We start from the raw sequence: 16,276 nt of genomic DNA, 5'->3' as shown, positions 1-16,276 counted from the left end.
ATTGTCCCCGTGGACTCATAGGAATATCTTGATCACGCGCAAAATTGTGATCTTTTCCAATATATATATATATATATATATATATATATATATATATATATATATATATATATATATATATATATACATATATTTCCCGCGGTAGCGAGGTAGCGTTCAGAACAGAGGACTGAGCCTAAGAGGGGGGGGGGGAAATCCTCACTTGGCCCCCTTCTCAGATCCTTCTTTTGGAAAAGTACCGCACCTCAAATCTCATTTTCTTCAAGGAGCATCGCTCACGAACGACATCATTCTATCATTCATAACCTGACTTTCCCTCGCTTTCCCCTCGATTTCCCCTAGCGACACAGTAGAGAGAGAGAGAGAGAGAGAGAGAGAGAGAGAGAGAGAGAGAGAGAGAGAGAGAGAGAGAGAGAGTGTGTGTGTGTGTGTACATGGCCTTAGAATGACCCCTTAACACCAGAGCGAAGGTGTTGAGAAAGATCTTTCGACTTCTGGTTTCAACTTGTTCGCTCAGGGCCTTAAAATGACCCCTCCCCCCCCCTTCCCTTTTGGCAGTTAACAAGCTTAAGGTCAAATCACCTCCTCGTTAGACAAAATATATATAGGAGAGGGACCCATAATGTAATTTGTTAACCAATTAGATCCATTATTACACTTGTACTGTCCCCCTCCCTTTTTCAGCTGACCCGATTCATATCTTCATCACCCTCTGTATTCAGTCTTTACTATACTACTATTACTACTACTACTACTACTACTACTACTACTACTACTACTACTACTACTACTACTACTATGTGGCGTGAATGGCCGTCTATATCATGGTCTTATAATCATATTGAAGACCTGAAAAAGGCATTCAAGGTTTTGTGACCCGTAATTATAATCTAAAATCCCTTTCACGACCCTGATAGAAGATAGGCCTAAATACCCAATCCCTCTCCCGATCCTGACGGGAGATTAGGCCTAATGACCTATTCACACCTTGCAATGTATAGCAACAGACCCTCAATCACTGTTCGTTCTCCTCTTCCCTTTAATTCTTCACAATGTACAAAGTGAACACCGTTCCATTTCTGTATTTCTAAATGTATAATGTATAATGTATGGAAATCTAGGCCTACCATCAAACCTTGACCACCACCGCTGCTGTTGCTTTCTTCCTCTGCCATGAACGAGTTCCAATTCACATCACGTCACCCACCCTATACCACATCCATCCAATTCGTTTTATCCCCCACATGCCTCTTGTATGTTCAGGGGCAAAACATTGCATCATTACAGTCTATGTGTGTGTTTACATATGTTAATATATACATATATCTATTTACTTATACAAATCAATACATATGTAGATTCCAATTATTTTTACATGTACAGGGAAGAAAAAAAAAGAAAAAAAATGCGCCATAGTATTTTTTTTTTTACAAACGTACCAACTTTTTTTTTTCCACTTGTCACCAAATCAATTAATTTTTCCATCAGATCCAGACTATAATATCAAATATCAATCATCCATTTATCAAAAAAATTTATTCAATATGGAAGAAAACGTGGATAGGGGCATTATACAAGCGATAAAGATAAGACAAAAGAATATGTCCATAGGTGTAGAGATAAGAGGTTATCTATTGATAACGGTCGGTCTCCTTATCTTCTTGCTCAGATAGAGAAGAAAAACCCTCGTCTCTTACATTGCTGACCTGAATCCATTACAGATGGCGATACAACGTACAGAAATAACATTAAATGTCTATATTACAGAAACAAAAAAGTATCCCTTATACGTTTTCTGTAATGAGATCACGAGAGAAAATGAAATTTTGAGAATTTTAAGGGAGACTTAGGTTTAATGGGGGAGGAAAGCTTTGGGATAATGATGAAAATAAACCTGCCACTGAATCATAAATATGAGAGCAGGAATATATATATATATATATATATATATATATATATATATATATATATATATATATATATATATACACCAGCTGCGACATTGCCTGTTGACAAGAAGGCCACTCACATGGACGACTTTCTCACTCCAGAGTAAAAGTCTTTCATTTCCCTGCTACTGGAAGCAGCGCAGCCTACATAAGCTGAAGGAGCCCATAGAGAGAGGGGTCCTCTTGGTTATAATAATAATAATAATAATAATAATAATAATAATAATAATAATAATAATAATAAAGAATATTTTCAAAATCATAAATGCTGAATCTGTGGTATTTTCTACAGGATTATATTAATCTTTTCAAAAGCCACGATTAATTGGCCTATCAGGTTAATCATTCATCAACAGTTTTCAAGTGTTAATTGTTCATTCATATTACCAATTAAAACACAAACTCAATCGTACGTTATTAGTAAAAAGATGATACATAATGAGGTCAAAGTCTTGATCACTTCTAGTCTTATGGGGGTCAGTAATGAAGGAATAATATATTTTATTAAGTAGATTATTCAATATTGATCATACTAAGGAATGATAGGCACACACACACACACACACACACATACACACAGACAGACAGACAGACACACACACACACACACCTCCTTACGTACATGAACATGTCTATCTATCTGTTCTTCTTTCTGTCTATCAACCTCTATCTCTTCTTTTCAATTACCTCGAAGGGACAGAAATAACACTATTCACTACTTTCATATCTATTTTGCACAATTATTACGATAGATAATCTTCCTTCAACCTGTACAAAACAGTTTTCTAGATCAAATATATAAACTACACGAGTCATGCAATGCCCTGTATTTTTATCGCATTTATTCAATAAATTCAGAGTAAAAAAAATGAAAGGTGGTATGCGCAAGAAGGCAAGCCTGCTGATTGGTCTAAATGGATGGCCAATGAGCGTCTCTCTGACGTCACTTATGATGTGGATGAGGGCTATCTGCTGATTGGTTGAGGAGGCGAAACAATAAGGAGCGCCTCTCTGACGTCACGGATCAGATGTGTGACCCGTTTACAGCTGGTTGTGTGACATTTCAGGTCACCCTTATGACCCTCAGTGACCTTGAGGAGAGGGACAGTGACCTCTAATGACCCATGACATCTGGGCATACAGGGAACCCTGGGTTATAATAGGATTAACAACATCTACGGTGTACTAAAAGGGGGTGCTACATGTTAGCATCCTAATTTAGCGGGAGCAGCTTGGTCAATACATAATTAGCGCTAATTCTACTACTCTACTACAGCTCCTTAAGTGTTAGAGTGCTCTATCTTCAACTACAGAGTTACCTCCACGGTTATTTGTGGAGGGGAATCGAAGCCAGGTCTCTTGCTTCCACCCCATTGGCTACTTGGGTGCTTGTGACGTCATGCGGTGTGGCGCGTCACGTGACCCAACACGTCATTAGCCTGAGTAGCCGAACTTGATCGAACTTCCGTAACCAGGCGAGCTCCCGTAACCTAGGCGGGGAAACACAACGAACTTAGTACATGATCAATATATCTATCTATCTAGTTTTTCATACATATCTATCTACCTATCTATCTATTTTTTCATATCTATCTATCTACCTACCTATCTATTTTTTCATACATATCTATCTATCTCTCTATTTTTCATACATATTCTATTTACCTATCTATCTTTTCATAAATATCTATCTACCTATCAATCTATTTTTTCATATCTATCTATCTACCTATCTATTTTTTCATACATATCTATCTACCTATCTATCTATTTTTTCATACATATTCTATCTATTTACCTATCTATCTTTTCATACATATCTATCTACCTATCTATCTATTTTTCCATACATATCTATCTACCTATCTATCTATCTTTTACACATACATATTCTATCTATCTACCTATCTATCTATTTTTTCATACATATCTATCTACCTATCTATCTATTTTTTCATACATATCTATCTACCTATCTATTTTTTTCATACATATTCTATCTATCTATCTATTTTCATACATATCTATCTACCTATCTATCTTTTTTCTCATACATAGTCGCCATTTCCCGCGTCAGCGAGGTAGCGTTAAGAGCAAGAGGAGTGAGCCTTAAGAGGGAATATATCCTCACTTGGCCCCTTTCTCTGTGCCTTCTTTTGACGAATTAAAAAATGAGAGGGGAGGATTTCCAGCCCCCACCCAGCTCCCTCCCCCTTTTAGTCGCCTTCTACGACACGCAGGGAATACGTGGGAAGTATTCTTTCTCCCATTATGACCACAGCATCAACACAGGATGAGTCATCTCTATCTGTTGGGGTAAACAGGTAAACAGTAGCACCAACGGGGGGTTAAGACTCCCTCCCTCTGTTGGGGTAAACAGGTAAACAGTGGCACCAACGGGGGGTTAAGACTCCCTCCCTCTGTTGGGCAAACAGGTAAACAGTGGCGTTAGGACTCCCTCCCTCTGTTGGGGCAAACAGGTAAACAGTGGCGTTAGGACTCCCTCCCTCTGTTGGGGTAAACAGGTAAACAGTAGTACCAACGGGGGGTTAAGACTCCCTCCCTCTGTTGGGGTAAACAGGTAAACAGTGGCACCAACGGGGGGTTAAGACTCCCTCCCTCTGTTGGGCAAACAGGTAAACAGTGGCGTTAGGACTCCCTCCCTCTGTTGGGGCAAACAGGTAAACAGTGGCGTTAGGACTCCCTCCCTCTGTTGGAGCAAACAGGTAAACAGGAGGCGTTAGGACTCCCTCCCTCTGTTGGAGCAAACAGGTAAACAGTGGCGTTAGGACTCCCTCCCTCTGTTGGGGCAAACAGGTAAACAGTGGCGTTAGGACTCCCTCCCTCTGTTGGAGCAAACAGGTAAACAGTGGCGTTAGGACTCCCTCCCTCTGTTGGAGCAAACAGGTAAACAGGAGGCGTTAGGACTCCCTCCCTCTGTTGGAGCAAACAGGTAAACAGAGGCGTTAGGACTCCCTCCTTCTGTTGGAGCAAACAGGTAAACAGTGGCGTTAGGGCTCCCTCCCTCTGTTGGGGCAAACAGGTAAACAGTGGCGTTAGGACTCCCTCCCTCTGTTGGAGCAAACAGGTAAACAGTGGCGTTAGGACTCCCTCCTTCTGTTGGAGCAAAAAGGTAAACAGGAGGCGTCAGGACTCCCTCCTTCTGTTGGAGCAAACAGGTAAACAGTACCACCACCACCACCAACTCACCTCCACCTCCTCCACTATGGGCTTTGGCCACAGTGAAGATCTGTGTGACGGTGGTCGTGACCGGAGCCTCCGTCACGGTTGCCGTCACCTCTTGCGTCTCCGTTACAGACTCGGTCTCCGTCACAGACTCGGTCTCCACTTCCGTGACGGTCTCCGTGACGGTTTCTGTCTCGGTCTGTCACAGAGAGAACACGAACACGTAACATCTATGTGACGGTACACAAACACACGTAACATCAATGTGACGGTACACAAACACACGTAACATCTATGTGACGGTACACAAACACACGTAACATCTATGTGACGGTACACAAACACACGTAACATCTATGTGACGGTACACAAACACACGTAACATCTATGTGACGGTACACAAACACACGTAACATCTATGTGACGGTACACAAACACACGTAACATCTATGTGACGGTACACAAACACACGTAACATCTATGTGACGCTGAAGATAAAGAAATTACTATCTATTGAGCTCACGTCACCTAGACACATGGGAGCCTGTTATCAAAAAACCTAGGAAAACAAAAAAAAGAAAATTCCTTATCACTGTTATCACAGCTTAACCTTTGACCTGACCTGCATGGACCAGACGGGAAGGTCAAGAGGTGAATCTGAAAAGGCTCTTGCCATCATGGTGAAATAGGGGGGGCGCGGTGCTCTCTCTCTCTCTCTCTCTCTCTCTCTCTCTCTCTCTCTCTCTCTCTCTCTCTCTCTCTCTCTCTCACACACACACACATACACAATATTTACAACAGTAAACAATCAAAACAAAATCAAAATGGTTCACACTTGTCAACAGAACACAGAGCATCACCTTAAAAGGAGACACCCACCCCCCCTCTTTCTCCATACCGTCTACGTCACTGGACAAGGTCCTACGTCATCTCGGTTAGCTTGACCCCGTACCGAAGGTGACCCTTGTGAAAAGACACCTCATAAAATCTACTTTAATCTCGTTGCTTCGATATCGACCCAGTGTTAATACCAGGCCACACCACTGATTAAAAAGAAGAGGTCATAAAGAGGTAAAAAATAGGTCATAAAGAGGTCATAATAACTAAATTACCTTTGAAAGACAAGGTCAGACCTTCGAGAGGTCGATGTGTGGTGAGAGAAAGGTCAACATGGACTAACCTGTAGTTCGGTGACCTTCTGGATAAGGTACTTGACCCTGGAAGGGCACGGCTGTGGGAGACAGATCGGGATAAAACATGAATTTACATAAGAGATATTCACAGTAAAGAGGCAATTTTACTTATATCTGCTTATATTTACTTACATTTACTTATATTTACTTATATTTACATAAGAGATGTTCACAGTAAAGACGTAAATTTTACTTATATTTACTTATATTTACATAAGAGATGTTCACAGTAAAGACGCAATTTTTACTTATATTTCAGAATCTGTCTTTACTTCAGTATTACCATCTGCTATTGCAATAATAAGTACTCAAGTAATGTGCTTATGTATGTATGTATGTATATATGTATGTATGTATGTATGTATGTATGTATGTATGTATGTATGTATGTATGTATGAATGATGGGAATGCGTTTGGTGAGGAGATGAATGACTGTGTTCCGGTTGCGTTAAAGCAAGGGTTTCGAATCTCGGTGTTTAGGAGGGGATCTGAAATGGAAAGGGTGGGTGATGGGGCAATAGGGGATGGAGAAGGGGTGGTGTTAAGGGAAGGGGGTTATACTTGAAGGGGCCCACTGGGGTCCCAGTGAGAATGAAGATAGGGGGACAAATAAAACCTGTGGTAGTGTGTGTTAATGTGTGTTAAAAGAGGACTGGTGATTGGAAATGCATCTGCCAATTAGAGTGGTTTGAATGCAGAACTATAATTGCTCCAGCTCAAGCCACAGCGCCAAACTGGAGGGTTATTCCATTTGAATTATCTGCTCACCTTCTAAATTTCACCCGACGGTCTGTTGCTGTTTGAATTCCTTTGCATATGCTAAAAGAAAAGTTTCGTAAGAGGACGTAGGGAAGGTGGAAAGCGATATGAGGATCACCGGGCGTCGATAGATTACACGTTACCTAACATCTATTGTTGGGTGTGAACGCGCTGAGAGCGAGCGAGCGAGCCAGAGAGAGAGAGAGAGAGAGGAAGGTAGGTGGAATGTCAGATTGCTGCAAGAAGGAGGCGAGTGAAAGTTTGTGGTGGGTTGAAGGAAAGTGACACATGTGAAGAAAATATATGATAAAAAGTGAGCGAGAGGAAGCGGGTCTGTGTGCTGAGACATCATGATGAATTTATTGAAAGCTGGTATAGAATGTGTATTAGGAATGGATAAGCGTTTAGGGAAGCCGTAAGTGTGAATGTGAAGTGTGTGGGTTGCGGGAAGGTGAGATGTGAATATATGAATAAAAAGAAAAAAAAAAAGTGTGGGAAACGGAGAAGCGACGCGTATGGTCGGTGTCAACAGGGAAGGAGTGCGTGTGATTAGGAGGATTACAAGAGACAGCAGGTCAAAAGAATAAAGCTGAGTTTTTTGAGGAGATGACAGTGTGGCTCACATTTCAAAACAGGCTCATCACTGTATAGATATGGAGCAAAGTGAAGCGACGGACTGACTGTTGGAGTGCGTGAATGTTTTTATAAAAAAAAAAAAACGCCATGGAAAAAAAAGATTGTTTTAACTATAAAGAGGAGTAAGTCTGTTATCCTTGAAAAGGAAATGGAAGAGTGGTAATCGGATAATGTACTAACCATATGAATGGAGGTTAAGGGGTCTATGTGACATCAAAGGAGAAAGAGAGCGAGTTTATAATAATCCACGTGTGTGTGTGTGTGTGTGTGTGTGTGTGTGTGTGTGTGTGTGTGTGTGTGTAATTTTTGGAGGAAAAGAACGATTTGACTTTCAGTGGCATCTATAGATATGAAGAAAGCGTTTGACAGGGTTGAAAGAATGCCTTCTGGAAGATGCTACGAATGTGTAAATTAAACGCAAAGTTACTAAAAGCAGTGAAGGATTCTCACTAGAATACTAACACACGTATGCGAGTAGGAAGGGAGGAGGGTAAGTGGTTCTCAGCACTAACCTGTACTTGCCCTCCAGTCTGGTACCCGCCGTAGCCATAGTTGCCAGCGTGCGCCACCATCGCCATCAACAGCAGTAGTGTCACCCTCACACAGGTTCTGAAGGAGGAATGGAACGTAAAGTACCTCCACAAAGGTCCATGATCGTGATTACCACAGCCTAAATATTTCTCACTCTGTTTCCCTCTGACCAAAATACGAAGGAATAGCTGTAGAGGAAAGAAAAAGTGAACTACCCTCATCCATTGTTCTTCACGAGCTACTGGCGCAAGATACTCGAAGTTATTACTTCATATTATTATACGAAGGACTTAATAAGATGACAAACTTTTGTCATCTTTGTCCCCTTCATTGCCATATATGTATGGACTTATCAAAACACATAAACAGAACTTTCCAGCAAGACCTATAGTGAGTTCAGTAGGCTCCATCACATATAAATTGTCAAAATAGTTAGTTTTTTTATTAAGCTCTTCAGTGGGTATCAAATTCTAATATCATGAAGAATGTAGATTTAGTCAACAAGCTAAACAATATCAGTGTTGATTTTGATTTCAAACTAGTTAGCTTTGATGTTTCCTCACTTTTCACTAAAGTTCCAGTTGATGACCTTTTAGAATATTCATTTGATGTCTTGGATGATATTCATCTACCTGTTTCAAAGTCTAATTTCATTAAACTGATAAAATTGTGTATAAAAGACTGTGTACTTCAATTCAATGGAGATTATTATGCTCAAAAATTTGGTATGGCAATGGGTAACCCTCTTTCACCTGTACTAAGTAATCTTTATATGGAATTTTTTGAAACAAAATTACTAAAGGATATCTTACCTTCTAATGCAATTTGGTTTGGGTATGTAGATGATGTTCTTTATTTTTGGCCAACAAATGAAAATTTACAAATATTTCTCCCCTTACTTAACAATTCAGTACCTTCCATTAAATTTACTGTAGAAAATGAAAATAATGGTATGTTACCATTTTTAGACTGCATGATCCATAGACAAGGAAACAAGTTTAAGTTTAGCATGTACAGAAAACCCAGCAATGTATGCTCATATATCCATTATTACTCAACATGACAGAGTTAAGTTATCATCATTTCAATCTATGTTCCTTAGGGCATTACATATTTGCAGTCCAGAGTTTATCGATGATGAGTTTGAGAAGATGTATTCTATTGGATCTAAGCTAAAGTACCCTAGATCTTTCATTGATAAATCCCTTAAGTTAGCAAAGAAATCATTTTATAGAGTTGAGCTCAAACCTCCCATTGACACCAAGAATCTTTTAGTTCTCTCTTTTATAATAATCTTACTTTACTTCCCATGTTGCTTAAATCCTTTAATGTAAATGTTGCCCTCAGCAACAATAATATTATAAAGAATATCTTAATCAAGAATTCATCATAAAATTCTCTTGGATGCATCTACAAAGTGCCATGTGGAAATTGTGATAAATTTCATGTTGGTCAGACTGGTAAGGATCTTTCTGTTAGACTTAAGCAACATAAATATAGTATAAGAACGGGACAAGAATCAAGTGCCTTGTTTAATCATGTTAAAAACTATGATCATTGTACTGACTGTAGTAATGCCATCTCAGTTATTAACTCTAACTCTATTACCAAGAGAAATATCATTGAATCTTCTATCATCAAATACACAAAGAATTATAATCTTAATATTAGTGATGGTCTATACAAATTAGATAACTTTATTGTTGATAAAATTTGTAAAATGATAAGTTTATGAACGCTCGTTGTATGTTTTGGACAATCACATGTTTACCAAATGGCGTCCTAGCTTCGTCTCTTCGATGTATATCAACTGACTGTTATATTTCTCTCTTGTGTCTCCCCTGATGATGTGATTATGACACGAAAGTGCACATGGGAACTTATCGTGTTTCATTTTCCCCCGTGGACTCAAAGGAATATACTTGATCACGCGCAAAATTGTGATCCTTTCCAAATGTCAATATTCTATTTGTAACCATTTGCTTCTCTCGGATACACAGACAGCTCAGGTACCCACTGGACATTTATTTTTTTTCACCTAATACACGATTTAATTTAGATCAACTACTGATTTAAGCTACGCTATGATTACGTTTATCATAAACCTTTTTTCTAACGTACCTTGCCATGTTGAAGTGTGGAAGTGGAGGGAAGAGATTTAGGTTTCTGTTTCTTGACGTCTCTGGGCGAAAAATAAGCGACGCTTCCTTTATATATTACCCAAGACTCGTCACTCAGTCAACATATAACCTTGAGAAGAAAAAAAAAAAAAAATATGGCGGTCATTGGCAATACATAAAAATGATAATTTTTTCTCGTTATTTCAAATAGACTAAATAATTTTAATATCCACGACCTTATTGAATTCTGTCGTACTCTAATGCTATTCTTTAGTGCACATGTAATAAGTTCATATTTATAAAAATGTGGGTATGTAGTCGATATTCCCGAAAACCGCTATTAGGGACGCTAAGGGAGGGGAGGGAGGGGGGGGAGACGGGGTGGGTTAGGGAAGAAGGAAGGCGCGCGTGCGCGCGTGCGCTTCCCAGTTTCCCCGCCTGGGTAGTCGAGTTGCAAACTGTCTTACACGGTTTGGTGGATCTTATTTCCTCGTCTACTGCATTTACTTCACTGTCACAGCTCACTGCCATATATCGTAACATATATATATATGTTTACCAAATGGCGTCCTAGCTTCGTCTCTTCGATGTATATCAACTGACTGTTATATTTCTCTCTTGTGTCTCCCCTGATGATGTGATTATGACACGAAAGTGCACTTGGGAACTTATCGTGTTTCATTTTCCCCCGTGGACTCATAGGAATATATATATATATATATATATATATATATATATATATATATATATATATATATATATATATATATATATATATGACCCTCATCATACCCAAGGGTCGTATAATGCGAAGGGAGAAGTTACTCCCTCCATCACACACACCACCTTCAAAAGCGAACATGAATAAAAATACTGAATATCTTTGAAACTGGTTCAACTCATGGTGTCGAATCCTTCGCAGAACCTGAAAAAAACCCGCCAAATATATATAAATATTCTTCAGAAACGGAAGGAAAAAAAAAAATAGAACAGATGTACTTCAGTTCCGTTCGAGTGTGGCTTGGAAGGAGGGGGGGGGGGTTTGACAGGCCATGGAAAGAGGGCGGGGGGGGGGGAATCGAACCCCAAGGCGAACCACTTCCGTTCGCAACCTCCGACCGAATCGATTCAGTGGTGCTTCGGGTCGCGCATCGCCGAACCCTCACCCACCGTCGTCTATTTCACACCAGGATGCAACTCTTCGCCTCTCGACATTATTTATGGATGTAGATTCAAGCCAGCTTCATTTATTCTTTGATTTATGAACAGAAAAAGAGAAACTCTTCTTCTAAAAATAACTCGGAAGCGATGATTCACACGCACGTACACACGCGCCAACATCATACACCGAGACATTCGAATCTCATTCACCCCCAAAAAAAAAAAAATATAATGGAGTAAATCTATAAATCATTGTCCTCAGTAACATATAAAAAAAAAAAACTCACGAATATAAGTGAAAACACGTTGAGCGAATACAAGAGAGGAGGTTCCAGCGTTCCAGCGTGGGGCTCACAGCCTTATCCGCGCTTACCATGATCAGAGAAGAGCCAAGGATGTTGTATATACACACTGGGAAGTTTGTCTTTTTTTTTTCCTCCCTGTGTAAGAGCCGTGTGGGATTTATATACACAAGATATATGTCATCGTTAGAGGAGAACAAGAACACATCACCACGGTCATAAAACATGGGATTCCACGAGGTAGATGAATTCTCTTACGGCCTTAACGAGTGGAAAGTTAGAACTTGTGAGTGGTTAAGACGTAATTAGAAATTGTGTTCGGGCGATATATATATATATATATATATAATAAGCAAGGTTATTAGGTACAGTAGGGGTGAGGGTCAAGTCAATTGGGAGGTGAGTTTGAATGGAGAAAAACTGGAGGAAGTGAAGTGTTTTAGATATCTGGGAGTGGATCTGTCAGCGGATGGAACCATGGAAGCGGAAGTGGATCATAGGGTGGGGGAGGGGGCGAAAATTTTGGGAGCCTTGAAAAATGTGTGGAAGTCGAGAACATTATCTCGGAAAGCAAAAATGGGTATGTTTGAGGGAATAGTGGTTCCAACAATGTTGTATGGTTGCGAGGCGTGGGCTATGGATAGAGATGTGCGCAGGAGGATGGATGTGCTGGAAATGAGATGTTTGAGGACAATGTGTGGTGTGAGGTGGTTTGATCGAGTAAGTAACGTAAGAGTAAGAGAGATGTGTGGAAATAAAAAGAGCGTGGTTGAGAGAGCAGAAGAGGGTGTTTTGAAATGGTTTGGGCACATGGAGAGAATGAGTGAGGAGAGATTGACCAAGAGGATATATGTGTCGGAGGTGGAGGGAACGAGGAGAAGAGGGAGACCAAATTGGAGGTGGAAAGATGGAGTGAAAAAGATTTTGTGTGATCGGGGCCTGAACATGCAGGAGGGTGAAAGGAGGGCAAGAAATAGAGTGAATTGGAGTCATGTGGTATACAGGGGTTGACGTGCTGTCAGTGGATTGAAGCAAGGCATGTGAAGCGTCTGGGGTAAACCATGGAAAGCTGTGTAGGTATGTATATTTGCGTGTGTGGACGTGTGTATGTACATGTGTATGGGGGGGGGGGGGGCCATTTCTTTCGTCTGTTTCCTTGCGCTACCTCGCAAACGCGGGAGACAGCGACAAAGTATAAAAAAAAAAAAAAAAAAAAAATATATATATATATATATATATATATATATATATATATATATATATATATCACCATTAAGATTTCATTCTACTATATTTGATAAGACTAAGAGAAGAAAGACAGGTTTTTGGACAATACTTGCAAGGAAGGAGTGCGTGTGATTGAGAGATGTACAAGAGAAAGCGGCAGGAGGTCAAGAGAGATGCAAGAGCTGAAAGACAAAAAAAGGCAAATGCTATTTCTCTCTTTATATACTACCGGATCTCGAACTCGAATCCCTCCCATCGTTTCCCCTCCATGGATTGTGTGGCCCTTCTTGCAGGTTCTTAAAGTCTCAGCTATAATTAAGCCCCCCCATGGTTAAAGAAAACGGCGACCCTGCTAAGAGGCCACAGGTCAGCTAGGGGGATCTCTGGTGACGTGAGGTATCGGTGGCGAGTGTGATGCTGTAACAACCTCTTTCAGAAGGGTCTTACGTGGTCTAGGTGATGGCTGAGCACCTGGGTTGGGTAATTCCCCCCATACTGGAGTAATCTACACACACACACACGTTCTTAAGAGTATACAATATGAGAATACCCTATATCATACGTCTTGATATCTATTATCACAACATTTCACTCGCTCGTATCTCTTCTCCCCGATTAGCAGCTGTTGGTAGCCATGATTTGGCTCATATATATATATATATATATATATATATATATATATATATATATATATATATATATATATATAATGTGATTATTACACGAAAGTGCACTTGGGAATTTATCGTGTTTCATTTTCCCCGTGGACTCGTAGGAATATATATATATATATATATATATATATATATATATATATATATATATATATATATATATATATACGCCCACATCAACGCCCTTTTAGACCTTTGATCCCGCCCGGTGGACGTGGCCGGCTTTCTGAGCGCTGCAAGAACGACCATGGAGGACATTCGTGTGAGGCAGAAAGGTAGTAGAATAACAAGGGATAGACAAATAGAGCGATAGATAGATAGATAGATAGATGAAATGATAGATAGGTATAAAAAAAAACATAGGTACGAATTTCAGATAGATAGGTAGATAGATAGTTGAAATGATAGATAGGTAAAAAAAACATAGGTACAAATTTGAGAGAGATAGAGAGAGAGAGAGAGAGAGAGAGAGAGAGAGAGAGAGAGAGAGAGAGAGAGAGAGAGAGGCGGGCGGAGGGTTCGACCCTGGGAGCGCGAGATCGACCATGATGTCACGACCCAGTGACCTTAGGAAATCCCAAGTCAGACATCCGTCTCAACACCAGCCTGGGCCCTGGTCGTACTGGTCGTCCTGGTCGACTACAACGACCTCTTATCCCTGACGACTGGTCGTCCTGGTCGACTACAACGACCTCTTGTCCCTGACGACTGGTCGTCCTGGTCGACTACAACGACCTCTTGTCCCTGACGACTGGTCGTCCTGGTCGACTACAACGACCTCTTATCCCTGACGACTGGTCGTCCTGGTCGACTATAACGACCTCTTATATCCGACGACTGGTCGTACAGGTCGTCCTGGTCGACTACAACGACCTCTTATATCCGACGACTGGTCGTACAGGTGGACCTGGTCGACTACAACGACCTCTTGTCCCTGACGACTGGTCGTACAGGTCGATTACAACGACCTCTCGTCTCCGACGACTGGTCGTACATGTCGTCCTGGTCGACAACGACCTCATCCCAACGACTGGTCGTACAGGTCGTCCTGGTCGACTACAACGACCTCTTGTCCCTGACGACTAGTCGTATAGGTGGACCTGGTCGACTACAACGACCTCTTGTATCCGACGACTGGTCGTACAGGTGGACCTGGTCGACTATAACGACCTCTTATCCCTGACGACTGGTCGTACAGGTCGACTACAACGACCTCTTGTCCCTGACGACTGGTCGTCCTGGTCGACTACAACGACCTCTTATATCCGACGACTGGTCGTATAGGTGGACGAAGTCGACTATAACGACCTCTTGTCCCTGACGACTAGTCGTACAGGTCGATTACAACGACCTCTCGTCTCCGACGACTGGTCGTACATGTCGTCCTGGTCGACAACGACCTCATCCCAACGACTGGTCGTCCTGTCGACTACAACGACCTCATCCCAACGACTGGTCGTACAGGTCGTCCTGGTCGACTACAACGACCTCATCCCCGACGACTGGTCGTCCTGTCGACTACAACGACCTCTTGTCCCTGACGACTGGTCGTACTGGTCGACTACGACGACCTCTTATATCCGACGACTGGTCGTATAGGTGGACGTGGTCGACTACAACGACCTCTTGTCCCTGACGACTGGTCGTACAGGTCGATTACAACGACCTCTCGTCTCCGACGACTGGTCATACAGGTCGTCCTGGTCGACTACAACGACCTCTTGTCCCTGACGACTGGTCGTACAGGTCTTCCTGGTCGACTACAACGACCTCTTGTCCCTGACGACTGGTCGTACAGGTGGACCTAGTCGACTATAACGACCTCTTATATCCGACGACTGGTCGTCCTGGTCGACTACAACGACCTCTTGTCCCTGACGACTGGTCGTACAGGTGGACCTGGTCGACTACAACGACCTCATCCCCCTGACGACTGGTAGTACAGGTCGTCCTGGTCGACTACAACGACCTCGTCTGGTCGTACAGATCGTCCTGGTCGAGTACAACGACCTCATCCCGACGACTGGTCGTACAGGTCGTCCTGGTCGACTACAACGACTGGTCGTACAGGTCGTCCTGGTCGAGTACAACGACCTAAAATGAGGTTATTCAAATATATATATATATATATATATATATATATATATATATATATATATATATATATATATATATATATATAAAAGGTTTATACACACAGCTCCTACCAAATTTCCTCCACAATAATGAATATTAGTTTTCATCTCTAACTACAACGAGGCAATTCAACTTTACCCCGAAAAAGGCTCAAATTAAAAGCGTTACCATTATCACAGTAGGAAATACGAGGGCCCCAAAGATGGCATCCAAGGGAGGGCCAAATACAATTGCCCTCACCACCTCACATTCTCCCACAACTGCTGCCGAGTGGAGCACTATAATCATCCAAAACGGCGTAGTTACGTAATACAACCTGAGGGGCCAATGGCGACGCTAGTTACTACATGCGAACTGCTGTACGGACCATTGCTTCGTGGGGCAAAATAATTCATTTATCG

The 16,276-nt window shown here is 41.4% G+C and overlaps 1 protein-coding gene across 1 annotated transcript; it reads right to left on the bottom strand.

Annotated features, from left to right (window-relative positions):
* Positions 1 to 2,642: 2,642 nt before the first annotated feature.
* LOC139751717 (uncharacterized) lies at positions 2,643 to 10,533 on the bottom strand. The gene is made up of 5 exons (XM_071667277.1): positions 10,377 to 10,533; positions 8,237 to 8,333; positions 6,316 to 6,366; positions 5,160 to 5,334; positions 2,643 to 3,439 (listed from the first exon to the last, which is right to left on the bottom strand). Exons 1-5 carry the CDS (start codon positions 10,382 to 10,384, stop codon positions 3,384 to 3,386), a joined length of 387 nt encoding a protein of 128 aa, XP_071523378.1. The 5' UTR covers positions 10,385 to 10,533; the 3' UTR covers positions 2,643 to 3,383.
* Positions 10,534 to 16,276: the final 5,743 nt, after the last annotated feature.

Source organism: Panulirus ornatus, chromosome 12 (genome assembly GCF_036320965.1).
Source record: "Panulirus ornatus isolate Po-2019 chromosome 12, ASM3632096v1, whole genome shotgun sequence".
Lineage (NCBI taxonomy): Eukaryota > Metazoa > Arthropoda > Malacostraca > Decapoda > Palinuridae > Panulirus > Panulirus ornatus.
The sequence above is the reverse complement of the archived record's forward strand: the minus strand, read 5'-3'. Positions and strand labels throughout refer to the sequence as shown.